Here is a 22,905-nt window from a genome sequence, read left to right as displayed (position 1 = left end):
ATATACAGTAATGTTAAGTAGTGATGTAGTGCAGTACTGTAACGAAGGAGAGCGTTTAATGAGTTCAAATTGCTAAGATTGGTAATTTTATGTCCGTTCCTTCGTAATGACTGTTGTCAATACTAATTAACATAAAATAAATTGTTATTGCGACGAAGGCCGATTCGATAAGAAACTACTAATAAGTATTTATATAGTGAGTGACAAACAAAAAATTCAAAACCTCATAATGATCGTTAATTCCTCACTGCTTTGTATCTAAAATGTTTGTCTTCTTTGAACAGAAAGAACGAGTATCAGATAACAAACTTTTCGCACTAACTTTGCAATATTCGAAACCACCATTACAGACTTAGCTCTATGTAACTTGATTCTGCGCATTCCACGTGGCATGTGACTTCCTCCTATCATCGAAATTACTTTATCTTACTATTTCCTTTCACCTCGTGAAATGCAGAGACCAATGTTAACTTCTTAGCACGATGGATAAACTTTACACCCAACGATATACTCCTGAAAAAAATCCTGCCTAGGTGGAGAATCGAACCTACGACCTCCCTCGTAAGAATCAAGCACGTTACCTCTTCTCCAGGTAGCTCTTGTTAAAATTTGCTACCAGTTTGAAGAAACCAATTCGCACATAATGTCATATATATAATTTCCTCATGGCAATTTTCATGAGGAAACGAATTCAGATAAAATCGAGAAACGCTGAAAGGGAAAAATGATGAACATATCTATTGTCGTTTTGTCGAATTTTGTAAATTGTGTAAAAATTCCGTGTTTTGAGAAGTATTTTGTTGTTTGTTTAAAGTAGGAACAGGAGAGCGAAAAGGAGTCATTTGAACCAGACCCCGTTTGACAGGAAACTTCACCTTATTTCCAAAGACTGTATGAAAAGAGAGAGGAACGTATGAAATATAAAATATGTGTGAAATTAAAACAATGGAAACCTTGAAAGATAATACTAACTCACTTCAAACTATGAAAAACATATTTTCGTGGTGGAAAACTCCAAGGCATTTTCGAAATATGAACTTGATGTTTTTCTATGTTATGAAGTGGAGATATGGGACGATACGATCCCTCAGCAAGAAAATTTTAAGTAATCTACCTCCAACATTTTCAATGGTCATAATTACTAATTAGGGTCCGGAAGTTGATGAAAAATCAACTTTTTTTCTGACCCTAGTATTTTTTTACAGTTTTTGTTGCATTTTTACTTATTTTTTGAGGTTTATTTTTCTCCTCCCCTGTTGTTTCGTGCATTTTAAATGCATTTACTAGTAAAACTTACATATTTAGATTTCTTGACATGGTCCTTTTAGCAAATTCACCATGAATCGAAAATACGGTCAATGGAATAGCATAACATTATTCTTAACTGAAATGTTTGGCAATGGATTAAAATACTTTGTGTGAAGATCTACTTTGACGTTCTTTTTCTGGACACTATTATCGCTTTAATCTGTAGTTTTAAAGTAATATTAATCACAATATTAAATGCAATTACAATCTGGTATACGCGAAGCAGAACTGTAGAAAGTATCATAGAAAGAGATGAATTGGTTGATTTGGTGTTTTAAGTCAACTTTATGCATAGTAAGGCTAATCGAGAATGGACCTACAGTTTAAGTGGGATCCGAACAGAGTGCATAAAATAACGTGAACCGTGTGGTATAGGGGGATCGTTTGCTTATGGAATGGAAGGTCATGGGTTCAAACCTATTTCTTTGCAAAATCTTTTTCGGGAAGTAAACTGCTTTGGACGAGAATGCTTATCTACGTTTCTTGGATATTTCCGTTGATATTTATGCGATTTATGTCCAGCATTTCCGGATGGAGAAAGTTGACATGTAAGTTCTTAATATGTATTAACTTATAACAGCTGAATGAAAGGAAAAGTATTTCCTAAAATCCTGCCAATCACTGAAAGATTAAAAACATTAGTAGAAGCATTACTTGAGGCATGCACAGTGGCGACGATTATGGAGTGTGGAGGGGCAGATGACCCAGCACTATACTTAACATTATCTACCAAGGGAAAGGAACTGTCCTTGCCCCCGCCTCCGCTCCCTCCCCAACCTTGCCCCATCAGTTTTGAAACCCAATCGCCGCCACTGAGCATGCATCGCATAAATATTTACAGTAATATCATATAATATTATATTACGTTATTAGAACACTTCGTACTCGGTAAATAAAAAGGAAAAAATGATAAGGAAAGGGTGGGATTTGAACCTACGATGTTTCGATCTTGACGAAAACAGTAAAAAAAACTAGTGTTGTCATCTAAACAACTACTCCAGCAGATTGCTAACAGAAATCTGAGTAAAACACGTTAATCTCAGTTGAAGCAACCATGTGCCGGAGTTTCGAACCATTTTTCGCCAAAAACCAAGGAAAAGACACACTTTGCAGAATCGTTTGGTGTTATGCAAGGTATCTTTACTAAACATTTCGCATAAAATCATCATAAATTTGCCTTCTTGCATTCAAATGTGACTGCAATTCTTTCCAGGTGGATGAGAACCTGTTCAGTGTTTCACAATGCACATACATTTTCCTATTTTCAAATTCAGAACGAAGAATCTTGAAATATTTTCAACATTCGTATTTCTACTTAACATTTTTTTGTCTACTGATATATTTTATTACTGCTTTAGGGTATCTTTACTTTATGGAATGTGAAAGAATGAAAAAAATCACTAGCGTTTTCATTCAGGAAGAAGGAATGTTGCAAAGTTGGCTAGCCTTAGTTGGCTCTGAAGCGCTATGCTGCCAAATTAACGAATTCCGGACTTTGAAATTTTTCAGGGCGGTCAAATAAGATGTTGCGAAGTGTAGCTACACCCAGCTCAACACACAATAGGCCACCTGAAAGTCTGCTCTGTGACGTCACAGCCTTGACGGCTTCTCATTGACCAGCTGGAGTCCTCTGAGACCTTTCTGTCTGCCACTTTCTCCCACCACATGGCAGAGTTATCAATTGCTTGAAAAGTGTAAATAAAAGTGTTCTTTCACCTTTTCTGGCTTAATTATGCCAGATAATTGCAAATGAATTTACTTTTAGTAAATTAGGCATTATTTTACCTATGGATAAGTGTTATATTTGATTTGCAATAAAGGATAAAAGATTTAATAAATATGTGATTTAGAGCACATGGTTTTTGTTAATCAAGATGACTACTGTCAGTCTAAAAATTGTTGTATCTTTATAAATAAGGCACTTCTACCCCTCCCATGAGTGTAACAAATGGTTGGTAAACATTACCCATGATTCTAATTGGGGGGGGGTATAAGTCTCTGGGAAAATTGCTCTGGTGTTTTGCTTTTGATTTGTCTACTATTTGTCCGTGCTTTATGTACTATTGTATAACTTTTATCTAGTAACGGCGCTAATCAACTCTCTCTCTCTCTCGTTTTACAGTTTATATATATATATATGTCCTCCTCCGTAGTCGAGCGGGTTAAGGCGTTCCCTCGTCTTGAGATCGTTCGCTGCCGGACGGCGTAGGTTCGAATCCGGCTCTGGTCGGAATTCATTCGGCCTACGTATAGGGCCGGTGGCAACCCACCATCGTGAGGAAATTGGGAAGCTCCGAGTGAGTGAGCGTAACCCGGTCGAGAAGACCTACAACAACGGCTGGGGGTTCGTCGGGCTGATCACCCGTCACCCCAACACTGGTCTGAGACCTCCACTCTATAACAGGTGACGGCGGAACAGTGTGGGAGGGAGACCAGCAGTCGGTAGGTAAGCCAAGGCCCGCCAAGGTGCTGTAGAGCTGTGGGGTTATGTTATATATATAATATATATATACAGCGTGTTTCATAAGTAATAGCGCAAACTGACACAGGTGAAATTACACGATAATAGAAGCAAAAAAGTCTCAGTAAACATGGGTCTGCAAACGAGTCGTTTTCGAGATAGTCGCGAATGTGTGATTACAAGCCGCCACTGACTTCATTGTTTGACTTCCTAGTGTTCTTTTTCTGGACACTATTATCGTTTAATCTTTAGTTTTCAAGTAAAATTAGTCACAATATTAAATGCAATTACACTCTGGTATACGCGAAGCAGAACTGTATTTTCGGATGCTGGCCGACTACAGTATCATAGAAAGCCCACTCTGAAAGGAGATGAATTGGTTGATTTGGTGTTTTAAGTCAACTTTATGCATAGTAAGGCTAATCGGGACTGGACCTACAGTTTAAAGTGGGATCCGAACAGAGTGCATAAAATAACGTGAACCGTGTGGTATAGGGGGATCGTTTGCTTATGGAATGGAAGGTCATGGGTTCAAACCTATTTCTTTGCAAAATCTTTTTCGGGAAGTAAACTGCTTTGGACGAGAATGCTTATCTACGTTTCTTGGATATTTCCGTTGATATTTATGCGATTTATGTCCAGCATTTCCGGATGCAGAAAGTTGACATGTAAGTTCTTAATATGTGTTAACTTATAACAGCTGAATGAAAGGAAAAGTATTTCCTAAAATCCTGCCAATCACTGAAAGATTAAAAACATTAGTAAAAGCATTACTTGAGGCATGCACAGTGGCGACGATTATGGAGTGTGGAGAGGCAGATGACCCAGCACTATGCTAAACATTATCTACCAAGGGAAAGAAACTGTCCTTGCCCTCCCCTCTCCTCCACCTTGCCCCATCAGTTTTGAAACCCAATCGCCGCCACTGAGCAAGCATCACATAAATATTTACAGTAATATCATATAATATTATATTACGTTTTTAGAGCACTTCGTACTCGGTAAATAAAAAGGAAAAAATAATATGGAAAGGGTGGGATTTGAACCTACGATGTTTCGATCTTAACGAAAACAGTAAAAAAACGAATGTGTTGTCATCCAACCAACTACTCCAGGAGATTGCTAACAGAAAGCTCATTAAAACACGTTAATCTCAGTTGAAGCAACATTGTGCCGGAGTTTCGAACCATTTTTCGCCAAGAACCAAGGAAAAGACACACTTTGCAGAATCGTTTGGTGTTGTGCAAGGTATCTTTACTAAACAATTCGCATAAAATCATCATAAGTTTGCCTTCTTGCATTCAAATGTGACCGCAATTCTTTCCAGGTGGATGAGAACCTGTTCAGTGTTTCACAATGCACATACATTTTCCTATTTTCAAATTCAGAACGAAGAATCTTGAAATATTTTCAACATTCGTATTTCTACTTAACATTTTTTTGTCTACTCATATATTTTATTACTGCTTCAGGGTATCTTTACTTTATGGAATGTGAAAGAATGAAAAAAAATCACGAGCGTTTTCATTCAGGGAGAAGAAATGTTGCAAAGTTGGCTACTCTTAGTTGGCTCTGAATCGCCATGCTGCCAAATTTACGAATTCCGGACTTTGAAATTTTTCAGGGCGGTCAAATAAGATGTTGCGAAGTGTACGTACCTTGCGAAGTTACTTCCAATGAGGAAATACTTGGAGATAAGAAGCGCGATGAACTCGCTTGTGTGAACGAGGCATATCTTCAGGGTCAGTGAAGAGACGCTCTGTTTACCTACGTAACCTTGACCTCGTAGAGCGAGAAAGTCATGCCCTTCGTATACATAACGACATAACGACCTTGGTGAATCATCCCAATAGTTAATCCCAGGGGTAGAAAAATACAAGGCGTTTCTTATTATTGAGAAACTGAAAATATTTACTCAGTTCATTATTAAGAAATAGAAAATAATATTAAAATATTGTTTAGTTTGTGTAGTATTAGAAAGCGGATTCACATAAGTCCCGGGTCCGTACCCGGCCTGGACATGGATGTTCCTTGTGAGTGTCACCTTCGCGATTAGCCAAAAGTACAGAAATGCAAAGTAAAATAAACCAAATCAATCTATCAATCAATGATTGCTGTCTATAGATATGTGTGAAATAAACAAAATGAATCAAAAGTATTATGCATTAAAAACTATAATCAGTATTATTATAGCACAAATGACAAGATACCCCAAGCGAAAAATATGTCAAATATATCAAAATATGTAATATAATCATTCTCATTTTTGCTTGACTACGTACACCCAACGGCGAAAGAAACAGTAGGCGAATTGTCCACCACCATTTTCATTCGGTCTGTATTACACACAGGGCCGGATTAAGACGAAATTGGGCCTGATGCTTGAAATCTTCGGTGAATAATAAACACAACGACGTTATAGTTACGTCACAGTGCAAAGAATAATGGTAACTATATAATAAGTAACGCTGTGTCTAGGCGTCCGAAATTGAGGCTCCAAATTTCATTCTAAGATTTATTTTCAGGTTAATATAGCAAAGAGAAAACTGTTCAGCTTTTGGAAAATTCTCGTCTGTTTTCATCTGGGCCTATTTCGGGAATGGGGCTAATGCTGTAGCATCAATAGCACACACCTTAATCCGGCCCTGATTACACAATGTGATGACAATGAATTGAAATAATGACGTCAATAAGCAGAGAACAATCCCTGCTTCGAACCAACATAGTTACATTCTTTAAAAAAACACAGCATGCAGAATAAAAAAGTTATTGAAATAGCGGTGTACAATTTGCTACAATTACCTTTGCCGTTGACTGTACAAGAAAAAAATATGAAATTGCATAAAAATCCGGTTCCCATGTCATAACACTCTTGTCCGTATGGGTAGGGGTGGCGAGGTTAATTTGTCCTGAAATAGGAAATGTAATCAAGCGTGACGTCATGGTCACAAGTTGAAAAATGAAGGGAAAGTACCGTCGATTGACTTACACAAAAACCACAACGTTGCGAAACATGTTAAATTTTTACGCAACGTGTATTCTGAGTACACATGATTATCACTATCAGAAGATTGGGAATTGTGGAGTAGTCTACTTTTTAACCTGGAATGGGTTGAGACTTACTTAAAAGTGTAGAGTAATGACAGTTTTGCGATGGCGGTCAGGTGCTTATCTGAAATATTTACCATTTGACCTGCAAAAATAAACATTTATCAGCATTTCGTCAAAATGCTTGCTTCACGTAAAGTGTCAGAGAGTATTTCGATAAATTTTCTGTTCTGAAATGTAATTTCACAACGTGGAACGTCGAGGTAGTGTAACGAGGACGTATTTCAGTGTATTTGTTCCTTTGTGTTTGAATGTTTTAGGAATACGTTAAGTTGCCTTAACCTTGTGAAAGCAAGGCAACAAAAAATCTTGAAATTTAAGTTAGTTTGTGCGTAGACTGTGCTACGGAGTGATATAGTAACCAGTTACTTCAACCACAAGGGTTCAAATCCACGAAAACTGGATTACAAACCAATAGCAGGACTTTGTAAGACCTCCCGATTCAGTGATAGATGTTAAATTTTCATTCGTAGAAGCGCAAAAATATTAGTCAGTGTTACGATTGGACCAAAAGTAAGATTGAAGAAAGCCAACTGTGTATAATTACATCTTTTCAGGTTTAAATATGCCTGAAATCTGGATTCAACTCACCATATTTTTTTTCTCAATTTGTCTTACGTATGGGAAGCCACAACATATAATCTTCATATTAGCCGATGATCTGGTAAGTGAATGATTCTTTTCATGTATAGGTTTTATTCATTAGCATCTAATATTGTACAAGGGGAGTTCTGGCTTGTTCAGTGGAGTGGTGGCATTACATATGAAGTTCGATCCTAAATCAGCCAATTCTAAGGGATCTTACATTTTCCCCCATTTTTGAACTGTAAAGTTAGTATGAGTTACATTTCTCTCGAGTTGTAACGCAAGTAGATGTAGTACATCAATAACTTCCTGCAGCCAAACTCACATGAACCAAAATAAAATATTGTTAGAGAAATTAAATTAAATATGCTGTCAGGTCTTACCAAATTTGTGAACTGTCTTTCTGGGTGGAAAGTTTGAAATAAAGAAAAACTCTGGTACGGTACCCGAATGAACCTTATACATTACATTGAAATATATATTGTCTTATGTATAAAGAAAAAAGCAAAGCATCGTGTCTTCTCTTTTGAAAATTAAAAAAAAAGAAAATATATGTGTTACGGGTATTATATTTTTTTGTTATGCTTGTTGTAAATGATCCATATATTCAAGTTTAGTGCCAAGTAGTAATGCTAGAAACAAAAGTGAAGCAATACACTCATTGGACCCATAAAAGTTAATATCTTTTAAAGGTTTTAAAACTAGGAGGATGCGGATTTCCTAGCTACCTGTTAGGACGAACCCATCATTTTCACAGGTATTGTTTTTCCATGCAATATTTTTAACTGCTTTTATTCTGAGCGTGAAATAACTCCTGTGTTTTTCTATTTCTTTTATTTTCACATCATTATAGCCATTCGTTACAAATTCTGCCTTCTGCAGTGGCTAATAGAGGGGCACAAAGGAACAGAAGGCCAGAAGGATCATGTTATTCAGTTAAATCATGGAAGACGAGGTGTTAACTTAACACTGTCAAATTGTCATTAAATATATACATAAATAATATATAAATACATCACCTATCAACATCAACATCATGTGTTTATTTTATTTATTCATTTATTTATTTACTTATTTAAAAAAAGTAAAGTGCTCCCCTGTGCTTTGCACCACGCCATGAAAGTGTATAGGGGGTGTGGGGTTAGGGCCGAGCTTGGGGTGATGTGATCAGCCGCCTTTAACCCCCCCCCCTTTTCAGAGTTTCCTCCAGGTACCCACTTTATACGACGTTGGGTGGGCGCTGGAGCCGCTTGAACAGGTTGAAAAAGTCCCGGTTCTCCCACGACGGGGATCGAAACCGGGTCTCTCGCATGGTAGCCAGACACCCTAAGGATTTTTTTTTATATATAGGAAAAAGGTATACCCCTATGCGGAAGTATTCCCCATTATTCACACGACCTTCACTCATATCAATTGGATTATTTTCTCGATTTTTGTCATGACAGACAAACACAAATACCCATGCCTTACCCGGAATTCGAACCCGGAACCCCTGGCGTTATTATTTAATTATGGTGTATTATTTATTTTTTAGTTTTTATGTTTCTAGTAACATTTTTCCTTGCCATTTAGATTAAGATTACGTATGCTTTTTTCATTAGTGGGAACGTTTTATAAATATAATTACGTTATTCTATTTATTCTATCACAAAAATTAGAAATACACGAACACTCACTTGGAAAGGAGGAAACACCGGCAACCGTGGCGTACTATTCATCAATTGCATCATATCTTCACTCATCCCAATCTTCGCACAAAGATGCACAAAAGCGAAGTAAAATAAACAAAATCAATAAAGAAGGAGACATCAATCTGCCGAAACTCACATGTATCGTCATCATCTTCCACATCTTCATCTGAAGAATAATTGTACACAAGTTCGTAAGTAGTATGTAATGAACATCTATTCTGACATCGTCATTTCCTACTCTGAACTCATCATATTCATCAATATTTTCTCTCCCTCATATTCGACATCGGAGAAATCACGAAGATAATGAGGTAGCTACATCACTATCCAGTAAGCCCCGTTCGAGCGACATTTTTGACACTACACTGAGCCAAATAGAGTAAGCAAATAGAAGTTGCCAATATATTACTCTAGATAATTCGTTGACCGATCTGAACTAACATTTAACTTGAAAATACGTCCGTTAGATGAGAAACAATGAAGAAAGATGAACTATGGTTGACTCACACTTACAATATGCTATTGCTATAAACTGGACCACTCAAAATGAAAGGTGATCGTACGTATAGTTAGTAATCCAATCCAATAATCCAAGATGGCGGTCACCAAGATGGCGGACGTTGTCATGACATGCACTAAAAGGTTTTCCCTAGGCCTAACATACAAGTGTAGAGGATTGATATTGGTTAAAAGTCACAGAAAATGTGAGCTGTGGAGTAAAATTAACATTGTCAAAATTACAATAAAAATAAAAATAGGGTCACTACTCAAAATTACGGGTCACATCTTTCTACTTTTAAACTAAAAAAACATATTGTCAATTAAGAATTTTGTTTCCAATAAGCCTTCTAAATGATTTAGCCGAAATGCAATTGATAACATATTGAAATGTTATTTTCATTTGTGACTTCTGTTTGGGAACACTAAATCATTATATTTCTTACGTTACGTATTTATTTTGTTACGTTCTATAATATTACAGAATATAGAAGAACATTTTGTGCAAAATCTGGAAAAAAACATATTTTTGTACAGTAATAGAATTAATCATTTTATTTACAAAAATGAGTATTTTAATAAGTAGGACATCTGGTGGATGAATTAATTATATGCAGTATATTACAGGATGGAATATTTGTTAGTATAATTCTCTTTGTGAATTGTAAGGGATGACGTTTTGGGAAGGTATTCACATGTCAAACCCCCTACATCCTGCTATAAATGCATGTTGCAGGTTAAGGAGGCTCTGGCGATTGAATTCTCAGTTTAAATCACTAGCATATGCAAGATCTTGTTTTCGGAGGGGTCGGAATTGTAAAGGTGGATATTAGATAGCTGCTTTCTTTGGGGGGGGGATACTCTGTAAAATATTTCGTAGCTACAATCTTTAAACCTTCTAAAAGTTGTCCAAAGACAAAAATTGTAACTGGGACACATTTTAAAGGAATTTATATTTATCTAGCAGTGTTTTTTTTGTCCTTTACTAATTTCATTCGAAACTTTTGATTTTGTCAAAATTTCGGAGGGGTTGGAGCCTTATCAGCTTCCCCTGCGTACGGCAGTGGTTCGAATAATCTTCTGTGGGGATGATAGCTACCCCTTTCTTGTAAAACCTCACTTTTAACCAATGCAGAATTCTTAACATCAGCCATAACAGCTTTAAATGCTACATATGCTTACAGGGTTACAATGACGTCAGTTTCCACGGTTCGAATGAGATCCCAACCCCAAACATTGATGCTCTGTGCTACGGGGGTATAATACTGAAGAACCACTATGTATTGCCCATGTGCACCCCATCCAGAACAGCTCTGATGACAGGAAAGTACCCTATTCATTTAGGTGAGTGCATAATAATTGGATACTGTACTAAATTATACGGCAAACTGTACTACATTATCTTCAATTCCCTGCAGAACTATCTACTTTCAATATCTCCTACGTTATTCATAATATTATTAATTTAATTGTATTATCCTCTCGTTATAATAATATCCTACTCCATCCAAGCAAGATACTATGTTTCGAATTTATTTTTATTTTTTCATAACTTTATTGGCATCTTTGCATTTTTTTATTGCATGGATAAAGTAAATGTTTCCTATATGTAATTTCTTAAGTAATATCTTGTGTGAAAAAAAGCGCCATATTCTTGGTGGGCCTTCTTTAATTCGTAGTCACCAACACACACACACACACACACACACATGTATATGAGGCACATAGTGGTTCGGATCCCACTTTAAATTGCTGGTGTTGTAGCTTCAGGGCCTATCTGTGCATAAAGTAGACTATTATAATTGCTTAGATTTGTATCATCAGAGTTATTTAACCACCTAAGTCTAGCCTGACTTGACTTGAATGATCCGAAACAATTGAATTTTTTTGTGTGTCATGCATAACTCTTTGAATGATTACACACAAAATTTCAGCCATGTAGGGTTTATAATGTTAACGGTATGTTATGTTTTTCAGGACAAGGTGAGCCCTGACTTAGAAAATGGAAAAATCGGAAGTGACAGTACAATCATTAAGTACTGCTTCAGCCTTGGGAACAAGTGAAAGTCACTCAAGGCAAGTGCTGGAAAGTAGGGTGGATGCTCGATTAGTTCAAATCCAGCAGCAGCAACAGCGGTGGCTGTAAGATTACTTCTGTGGGTTGGAGCATTGTCTTGCAGCAGCAGCACTTTCCTGTGACACATCCCTCTGCGTTTCTTATTGAGTGCATCCCTCACTTTTGGAATCAATTGCGAATAATAGTCACCTGTTATCGTCTTTTGGCGCTGGAGGTAGTCAATGAACAATACTCCCTTGGCATCCCAAAAAATGGTGGCCATAAGCTTGCCAGCTGATGGCATTGTCTTGAATTTCTTGGAGTGGCGGAGAATGATGGTGCCGCCACTGCATACTCTGTTGTTTTGATTCAGGGTCGTCATGGTGTACCCAGGTTTCATTTACGGTCACACATCTACCAAAAATTTACCCGGATTTCTCTTAAGCAAGGCCAAATTTGTCTCTGAACAGTGGTACTTATGACGGCTCTCACTTTCGATTTTTCCATTTTCTCAGTCAGGGCTCACATTGTCCTGAAAAACATAACATAACATTAACATTATAGACCCTACATGGCTGAACTTTTGTGTGTAATCATGCAAAGAGTTATACAGGACACATAAAAAAATGCAGTTGTTTCGGATCATTCCTTCTATGTTAGGGACAATAATTGTCGAACTCCCCTCGTACTTTCTTTACTTGCTGATTCTATTGCATTACGTATGTGCTCCCAATTCTTATTTACGTCTGTTTCATTTATATTTTCATCATCATTTAAATCCTGCAAAACATCAACTCTATTTGACAATTTAATTTGGTAAGCTTTCTTAATTCTTTCATCAGCAAATTTTCCTGTATTAAATTATATAACTTTTAGATTTTGTTGTATGGATATCTTTATGTTTAAATGTGGTACTTTTCACAATTAAATTCTTTAAGGTTGCAAAAGTAATCAATCTTATACCATCATCATTACTTAATTCATGAAGACTTTCTTTACCAATCGTGGGTTTAAATGTCTCTTCTTTGCCAATCTGTGCATTACAGTCACCTAACAGAATGCTTATGCTTATTTTTACGCTCTTAATTTCTAATATATTTCTATGGATTTGAACTCCTTAAACCCTTCTTTGGGTTACCATCTTAACGTCTGTAATATTACTCCTAGGGATGCAGCATGATGTATTAATGGGAAACGAACCAAGGGGACTTCCTTTGACTGAAAAACTCCTCCCGCAATACTTAAAAGACTTCAACTACATCAACAGAATCGTCGGGAAATGGCACTTGGGCTTTCACAAAAGGAAGTACACTCCTTTACTTAGAGGATTCGACACCCATTATGGATATATGAGTGGTTACCAGGATTACTATGATCACACTGCGCTCTCCACGGTACGTGCTTCAAGCGTAAACTTTAACTTTAAGATTTGAACTGCCTTACGATAAGTTTCCTGTATGCTGATGTGCTATTTATTCTATAATCATACTTACGTTTTATATTTCATTGTCTTTCTATCGCTTTAGGGTAGGCTCAGATTTACTAACCTTATCTCAGCAGTGGCGTAGCAAGGGGTGGGCGAAGTGGGCGAAAAATGCAGTAAATAGATGTGAGAAAAGTAGGCTATTTTTGAGGGCAATGAAATTAAAATATTATTTTTTCTGGATTTAAATTCTAGTTTAATGTTATAATTTGAATGAATACATCAAGTTAGAGGCTAACATATATGCAAGCGGGCGGACCCTAAGCCTAAGAGGGCCGAAAAAAAAGTTAAAAATATTGTGTTTTTCATGTAAAACATTTACGCAAAAATTCACGATTATTTAGGTTTTTATTTATACAGTGTTTAATATTTTTATGCATTTAGTATTGAAGAAAAAAACACTTTGTCTTGTATTTTCTTCTTTCCCTTGACCTTGCACTCCCAATTTCAATATGTTAACAATAAAGCACCTCGAACTGCCACGGAGCAAGTTATGGTGCATTTAAATGCCTCCGTCTGAAGAAGGGCATGGATAATATTAGCAGTTCTTCCTTCCTACAACTTCAGATGCAGCGATTCCCTCTGTAACGGGTAAGAACATGTAATCAAAATCATCTTCCGAATTTTCTAATCAAGCTCTAAGTTTCAGGAATGTGTTTAAATCTGAAATCATCTCAACAACATCCATAAGTGTTTTGACAAAGTATATTTTTCTTGATAACTCTGCAGTAGCTTCCAGAGTTCTCTGCACCCTGTACCACCTCCTATTTGTTTCTTACTCTTCCAGTAACAGTCACGACAGAAGAATTATATTTCTCAACATTAAAACTTACCCAGAACTCCTGGAAGCTAGGGTAGTATGATTCAGGCTAAATTTAGCGGACTCAGTAATCTCACTATTGAATGTGAAAGGGCAAGATCTATGAATGCTTTGAAGTAGTAGTGTCATTCGCAGCCCAGAAGTCAAGGAGATAAGTAAGTGTTTGTCTTTTCTTGCACAAATATCAAAGAAAGACACGTTGTAATTTATGAATTCACAGGTAGAGGTTTTATTTGCATAATTATGAATGTAAGTGTAGCCCCAACCAGATATTCAAAGTAAATAGGGTACTTAAATTTCTTGTAAGATTCTGACTGCACTTAGGGGAACTAAATTTGTTTCTTGTGGGCGCGTACTTGACGATTTTGTTATGCCACTGCGTCAAATATTTAATACTACAAGAATATGTAGATGGAAGAGCTACTTTAATAAACTTTTAAATGTTCATGTAGGAGATAAATCAGAAGTAAATGAAAAACTCAATATCCTGACCAAGGCAGAAATTTATTTCATTATAAAACATAAACTAAGCGTAACGTAGAAGGTACAAAACAGGACGATATATATACACAAACATTACTCCCCTCCATACTATTAAAAAGTTGTTCTGGAACATTCTAGCAGGACGCTTTCCCTTGTCAACTGTACTTTCACCTAAAAGGCTAATATTTTCTTCCATCTAGAATGTGATTGGACTCTTTATCTCACGCTCATTTTCCTTCATTCTTCTTCCTTCTTCTCTCCTCTTTCTCTCTTGTCCTTTCCACTCTTTCTAACATCTTCTTCCATTCTTTGTTTATCTTCAGCCCCCATTCCAGTTCATTGCGTCTTCTCCACATTTCTTCTCTATTTCCTTGGCCTCCTTCCATTTTCTCACTAGGTCTCTCTTCTCCCTTCCTACTAGTTTTGTTTGTTAATTTTTACTATAGCATTCTTCAAAGAACACTAAATTAGGTAGAAAAATAGAATGGAATCGTGTTAAGTAAAGAAACATCGTATAGAAAACAGCCAAAATTAGAAAGACTGTTCTCCATGCACTGAAAGATCGAAGTAAATACAGGGTAAGTCAAAATGATGAACCCGATTACAGAAATTTATTCTGTGAAATCTAATAAACATATGTTATTGTGAGACATGCGCTTGGAAAGGTTAACTTGCAAAGTTTAGTTTCCACGCAGTGTTTCCACTTTCTACCGCTAGGAGTCAGCAGCGAGCAGGAAAATGGCGTTGACTGGAGAACAAAAATCTTTCTGTGTGCTTGATTATCATGTGAACAAGTCTGTGATTAGTGTGCAACTACATTTCAGTACCAAATATCGGAGAGATCCACCTACGGAGAAGGCCATTCGTAAGTGGTATGAACATTTCAGAGATTCGGTCTGCATCTGTAAATGAAAATCGACTGGCCGTCCGTCGACTAGGAAAGACACAGTGGAACGAGTGCGCACATCTTTCGTGCGGAGTCCACAGAAGTCCACCTCCCGGGCAGCGAGAGAACTTCAACTTCCATAGAAAACTGTCTGGCTGGTTCTGCGGAAACGTTTACAAATGAAACCCTACCGTTTTCAACTAGTTCAAGCCTTAACAGACACTGATTATGCTTTGCGCGCTTCCTTCTGTGCTGATTTCCTCGCATTAATGGAAACGGATGGGTTCTCTGCGAGGTTAATTTACACTGATGAAGCAACTTTTCACCTTTCAGGGAAAGTGAATAGACACAACGTAAGGATTTGGGGAGCAGCTAACCCACATGAATTTGTGGAACACGAACGCGATTCTCCCAAATCTCCCAAAGTGAATGTCTTTTGTGCTATTTCCCATGAAAAGATTTATGGGCCCTTTTTCTTCCATGAACGTACTGTGACTGGACTTGTTTTCCTTGATATGCTGCAACTATGGCTCCTTCCACAGCTTGCAGAGGATAGCGCAGATTTTATACTCCAATTGGATGGTGCCCCTGCGTATTACCATGGCAGCGTTAGGGACCATCTCAATGGGGTATTGGACAGGCCGTGCATCTCTGGAGGATCGACCTCTCCTTCATTGGCCACCTCGTTCAACCGACTTGACCCCATGTGATTTCTTCATGCGGGGTTTTCTCAAGGATCATGTTTACGTACCACCACTTCCAACAACATTGGATGACCTGCGTGCCCGCATCACAGCAGCCATTGCTGATATTGACCGCAACATGCTACACAAGGTTTGGCAGGAGATAGACTATCGGCTTGATGTGTGCCGTGTTACGCGAGGTGCTCACATAGAACACTTTTGATTTGTTTGAAAAAAAACTTTGACAGCTTACCTTTCTTAGCACATGTCTCACAATAACATTTGTTTATTATATTTCACAGAATAAATATCTGAAATCGGGTCCATCAGTAGTGTAAATTTGTGACTCCCACTGCAACTCTGATTTCTTGACCAAACGACCACAAAAAGTTGAAAAACTCACTTTCTCTCCCTGTTCCGTGCCTTATTTATTGCGCTGACTATGTTTCACGGGCGCAGAAAAGCAGTGATGAGTGAAAGATGAGCTCTCATCCTCTCATCCTCTCATCCTCTCATCTTCTCATCCTCTCATCCTCTCATCCTCTCATCTTCTCATCTTCTCATCCTCTCATCCTCTCATCCTCTCATTCTCTCATCCTCTTATTCTTTCTACCTTCAGAACATTGTCGTCAACATCAGAGATGAAGTTGGAGTGCTGGAATCAACGGGACCAAATGTTTATATATCGTGACCTTCGTAAACCTCTCTCTTGGGGAAGGATGTGGCATATACACACGCGCGCGCTCTCATCCTCTCATTTTCTCATCCTCTCATCCTCTTATTCTCTCTACCTTCAGAATATTGTCGTCAACATCAGAGATGAAGTTGGAGTGCTGGAATCAACGGGACCAAATGTTTATATATCGTGACCTTCGTAAACCTCCCTTTGGGGGGAACGATGTGGCATATACACACGCGCGCGCGCGTATGGCTCTCATTATTTTCCGTATTGTGACGCAAAAAACAAACCTCTCATCTTCTCATCCTCTCATCTTCTCATTCTCTCATTTTCTTATTCTCTCATCCTCTCATTTTTTGGGGGGGTGAGTGCACCTTATCGTAATTTTCCAAGTCCGGGACCCAAATGTTTATATATCGTGACCTTCGTAAACCTCTCCTCTCATCTTCTCATCCTCTCATCCTCTTATTCTCTCATCCTCTTATTTTTTGAAAGATGAGTGCACCTTATCGTAATTTTCCAAGTCCGGGACCCAAATGTTTATATATCGTGACATTCGTAAACCTCTCATCCTCTCATCCTCTCATTCTCTCATCCTCTCATCCTCTTATCCTCTCATCCTTTTATTCTCTCATCTTCTTATTCTTGAAGGATGAATGTACCTTATTGTAATTTTCCAAATCCCGGTCAAAATGTTTGTAGATCGTGACTTTTGTAAACCTCTCTTTTTTGGGAACAATGTGGTGCACACACATAAACACGCATGAGGTGGAACTGTCAACGGGGTTTATTGCCATCCGCTTCCGCAGTGGACGACTCCACCCTCGGCAACCACAAACGGCAACAAACTCCCCGATTGAATACCATGATAAACACGCATGAGGTGGAAGTGTCAACGGGGTTCATTGCTAGGACATTGACTATAGCCCTCATTGTGTTTTCACCAAGGGGGTCGCGGTTCCTATATAACGCACCAGTTTCTCTTTTTGTACATCATTATCATAGTGAACCTCAATCGTGGCAGTTTAGTATTCTTAATTGTTTGTCTGATAGTATACATATATATCATCGTGGAAGTTTTAGTGAGCTACAAGTTTTATTTTGAAGTCTCTCTATCTCTCTTGAAAGGTGAACGTCAATCGTGGCAGTTCAGTATTCTTAATTGTTTATCTGGCAGTATACATATATATCATCGTGGAAGTTTTAGTGAGCTACAAGTTTTTATTTTGAAGTCTCTCTCTCTATCTCTCTTGAAAGGTAAGTTTTTATTTTTTCATGATATATTAATATTTTTGTTTTGCGTCTGACACACACATATTCGGAGGAGTCATAAAAAATTGACACACACTTACATGTCGTATATTTTTAACCTTCTACAACAGTGCAGACACACATACATACATACATACATACATACATACATACATACATACTGTTCGCGTCTAATATATATGTGGAAGGAAAAAATGTCTAGCATTTTTTCAATTTTTTTTTCTTCTGTTTCAGTGCGCTTTCCACTACCACCACCACAACCCCCCCAAAAAATTTCTCTGTATATATATATAAATAACAGAGGGAAAAAATGGAATCGCAACCAGGTCCCTCCGGTCTTTACGGGAAAGTGGCATGTCGCAACTGTGAGAAGTTGATTTCTAAACCTAACATTGCTAGGCATTTGAAAAAATGTCGTCTAGCGGATCATGATGTCGTAGTCCCGCCGGCAAAGAAATCTCGCATTGATGGGCATGAAGGCGGTGCTTTGAATAAAAGTGCACGCATTATGACCTATAAATCTGGAAGTGAAAAGTGTGACTCGAGCACCTTCCTCGACAAAGTGAAATCGCGGGTAGTTGATCAATTACGTGATTGCCTCGTCAATGTTGCAATTAAAATTCATCTCGTCTTGACCCTGCTGTATGAGAAAGTTGTCTCGTCCGAGTCAAGCACTTTCAGTTTTTACGTAGGGTGCGAATGCTTACACGATGACAATAACGAGGATCTGGAGGAAATTGTGACACGGCTATTCGAGCACTTGGGAGAAAAACAAGAAGACTTTGAAGGTAGAGGAAGTGGGTGGACTCTTTGCGGTGAGAATCATGCGTTAGAACTTCGAGTCTGCAATTTCAAACCATTACGCAGCGCTCAAAAAAACAAGCAAAAAAAAAAGCAAAATGCAGTGTTGAACATACAAAGTAATGATGCGAAGAGTTTCCTGTGGTCTGTCATCGCCGCATTACACCCAGCTAATAATGTTAACCCCGAACGCCTGTCCAATTACAGAGGATACGAGGGAAGATACGAGAATATGATGAGAGGAATTTCCTATCCTGTGCCCCTGAATAAGATCAATCAAATTTTAAAAAACTATAGAGAGGAAAAAGGAGAAGATATCGATATTTCTGTGTTTGGGGTTGACGATTCCGGCAATATTCGTGTGTTAAGACCTGCTAGAAGCCAGAATAATGTAATTCGACTCTTGCTTGTAGATGGCCGTTACAGTTTGATACGGAATTTCTCACGATTAGTAGGAAGACAGATCAGCAAGAATCGCGATAAGATCGAAATTTGCGATCGGTGTTTGAGAATTTTTCGCGGGGGTAAGAAGATGAGAGAACAGCACAAGTGTTTTGGCTCCGTGAATGCAGAACCCGAAGATGTCATGCCGGAACCCGGAACCAAGATGAAATTTCAGAAACACCAGACTCTTCTCCACCATCCCGTCGTTCTTTATGCCGACTTTGAAAGCTTCCAAGTTCCCATGACGTCTTGCGACCCTGATCCCTCTACCTCAAGCACGATCCAAATTTTTCACCACGAGCCTTGCAGTTTCTCCATCTACGGAGAAAAATTGAATGATATCATCTTGTATTGCGGACCCGATGCGGCAAAACATTTTGTTAAGAAGATAGCGGAATGCGCGAGAGAACTTGCACCCAGCCTGAAAGGCTCTTACGTTTCTCCACCTGCTCTCACGACGGAACAACAACGGAGACATGACGCGGCGACAAGATGCGAGGAGTGTAACCAGGCTTTCACCCCCGAAAATTACAAGGTCGTCCACCATGACCACCAGAATGGATTATTTCTGAGCACCATCTGTAATTCGTGCAATCTTAAAATTAAGGAGTCGCATTTCGTTGCCGTGTTTCTGCACTACACGGAGAAGTACGACACGCATCTCTTCGTCAAAGAGTTGTATAACATAACTTCTCGAATCAGCATCATTCCGAGAACGAGTGAGAAGTATATTGCGGTAAGAATTTGGATCCCTCTCCAAGAAGGAGGAATTGTGGAAGTGCGAATCCTGGACTCTTACAATTTCCTGTCCTCCAGCCTCGCAAGCCTTGCATCTCAACTTGGCGACGAAGATCTTGTGGCCACCAAGCAAAAATGTTTTTCGGAGAGAGATGAGAATTTGAATCTGTTGCGTCGCAAGGGCGTCTACCCCTACGAGTACGTCAACGATTTCGAGAAATTTGACGAGACGGAACTTCCACCCCGGGAGGTATTTTATTCTCATCTCACGGAGGACGTCTGTTCCGAAGAGGACTACGAACACGCTCGTAGTGTGTGGACGGCCTTCAATTGCCAAACTTTTCGCGATTATCACGATCTCTATCTGAAATTGGACGTGACTCTCCTCATGGACATTTTCGAATCGTTTCGTAAGAGATGCATCGCGATATACAAGTTGGATCCTGTGTATTTCTTCACGACGCCGGGATTGACTTGGGAATCGATGATGAAATACACCAACGTGGAACTGGGACTCATCGCAGAGAAGGAACAGTATGCTTTCCTGGAGAGTGCGATACGCGGTGGCATCGTCCAATGTCCCCGACGCCATGCTCAGGCAAACAATCCTCATACGCCTGGTTACGATGCATCGAAGCCCAACACCTATATTGTCTACTGGGATGTCAACAACCTGTACGGCCACTCCATGTCCCAGTGTCTTCCCATCAGCGACTACGCGTGGATGACCGAAGAGGAACTCTCCTGCGAAGATTTTCTCAACTGGAGGGAAGATAATGAATGGGGCTGTTTCTTGGAAGTGGATCTCGATTATCCCGAAACGCTTCACGAGAAACATCACGGATTGGCCCTGGCCCCCACCAAAAAAAAGCCACCTGGAGGATCGGAGCCAAAACTCATACTAAGCATGGAGAACAAGCGGAATTACGTTCTGCACTACCGACTCCTCCAATTTTACATAAGTCACGGCTTGCAGTTGAAGAAAGTTCATAAAGGATTGAAGTTCCGACAGAGCAAGTGGCTGGAACCCCACATAACCGAGAACACGCGCCGCAGAGCGCAATCGACATCGCCTGCAGACAAGGATCTGTACAAACTGTTCAATAACGCCATCTACGGCAAGACGATGGAGAACGTGCGTAATTACATCGACGCAACGTTGGTCACGGACGAAAAGAAATTTGAGAAGATCGTCGCGTCCCCCTACTTCAAAAACTTCACCATTTTCGACGAGAATCTAGTATTCGTCGAGAGGAACAAGAAGCAAGTGATGCTCAACAAGCCGATTGCCATAGGTGCCACCGTCCTTGAACTATCAAAATTACACATGTACCAATCGTACTACGATCAGTTTCAACCTTTTTATGGAGATAACATCCAAATATGTTACATTGACACGGATAGCTTTATTTTTCTAATCCAAAACACACCAAACCTCGAACGTGATCTGACTAAGATGAAGCATCTGTTTGATTTTAGCAACTTACCATCAGGCCATCACTTGCATTCGGCAGAAAACAAAATGACCATAGGAAAGTTCAAAGATGAAGTTGGCGGGAAGTACATCAGCGAATTTGCGGGGCTTCGTGCCAAAATGTACTGTGTAAAGATTGCAGAAGAAAAAGAGATCAAGAAGGCGAAGGGTGTGGGAAAAATAAGTACCAGCAAATTTAGCATGCAAGACTACAAGGAATGCCTTTTTCATAGTAAAAGGCAACTCAGCGCCGATCATCGCATTACAAGTAAATTGCATGATTTGTACACGACGCGCGTAACCAAAGTAGCATTGGATGCAACAGACAACAAGTTACGTGTTCTCGATTGTAAAATCCACACGAGAGAGTGGGGGGGCCACTGCAATGGAAGCGATAAATGTGACGTGTGTTAACTGTAACCCCATAGCCATGAAGTCCGCTGTGTTTTTTGCCATTCTTCAAACAAACAGACGGAGGAAAAGAGGGGCCCTCGGGCGATGAAAAGAATACATTGGTCTTACCTATTCAACTAATAATCAATATACCTAGGTAGCAGCTACGTTGAGTGATATGGCTCTATTACAGGCACTATATTCCTACGCACAATATTTATTCATAGCCGTATTTCGAACAACCAATAGACTTTCTCAGAACCCTCATGCATACGTTTATACAGGGTAAGTCAAAATGATGGAAGTAGTGTAAATTTGTGACTCCCACTGCAACTCTGATTTCTTGACCAAACGACCACAAAAAGTTGAAAAACTCACTTTCTCTCCCTGTTCCGTGCCTTATTTATTGCGCTGACTATGTTTCACGGGCGCAGAAAAGCAGTGATGAGTGAAAGATGAGCTCTCATCCTCTCATCCTCTCATCCTCTCATCTTCTCATCCTCTCATCCTCTCATCCTCTCATCTTCTCATCTTCTCATCCTCTCATCCTCTCATCCTCTCATTCTCTCATCCTCTTATTTTTTGAGAAATGTATCTTCTCATCCTCTCATCCTCTTATTCTCTCATCCTCTTATTTTTTGAAAGATGAGTGCACCTTATCGTAATTTTCCAAGTCCGGGACCCAAATGTTTATATATCGTGACATTCGTAAACCTCTCATCCTCTCATCCTCTCATTCTCTCATCCTCTCATCCTCTTATCCTCTCATCCTCTTATCCTCTCATCTTTTGAAGAATGAGTGTACCTTATTGTAATTTTCCAAGTCCGGGACCCAAATGTTTATATATCGTGACCTTTGTAAACCTCTTTTTTGGGGGAACGATGTGGCATATACACACGCGCGCGCGTGCGCGTATGCCTTTTATTATTTCCGTATTGTAACACAAACAAACAAACAAAATAATAATTGTTGTTTTTTAGGATACCTGGCCCCTATAACCTCGCCAGGGTGCGTGGTGCCCAACCAAAAAGTAAAAAAGGT

At 39.0% G+C, this 22,905-nt stretch overlaps 1 protein-coding gene across 1 annotated transcript in view; it reads left to right on the top strand.

Annotated features, from left to right (window-relative positions):
• Nucleotides 1-7,034: 7,034 nt before the first annotated feature.
• Nucleotides 7,035-22,905, top strand: part of LOC145996972 (arylsulfatase B-like) — a 55,503-nt gene continuing 39,632 nt past the window's right edge. The window contains exons 1-3 of the mRNA XM_083133564.1: nucleotides 7,035-7,541; nucleotides 10,836-10,995; nucleotides 12,875-13,101. Of these exons, the coding sequence (XP_082989690.1) occupies nucleotides 7,443-7,541; nucleotides 10,836-10,995; nucleotides 12,875-13,101 (486 nt within the window). The 5' untranslated portion in view covers nucleotides 7,035-7,442. The remainder of the gene's footprint in view (nucleotides 7,542-10,835; nucleotides 10,996-12,874; nucleotides 13,102-22,905) is intronic.

This window comes from Lepisma saccharinum, chromosome 13 (genome assembly GCF_977018435.1).
Source record: "Lepisma saccharinum chromosome 13, izLepSacc3.1, whole genome shotgun sequence".
In the NCBI taxonomy this organism is placed as follows: domain Eukaryota; kingdom Metazoa; phylum Arthropoda; class Insecta; order Zygentoma; family Lepismatidae; genus Lepisma; species Lepisma saccharinum.
Note: the sequence above shows the minus strand (reverse complement) of the source record. Positions and strands in the feature narration are given on the sequence as shown.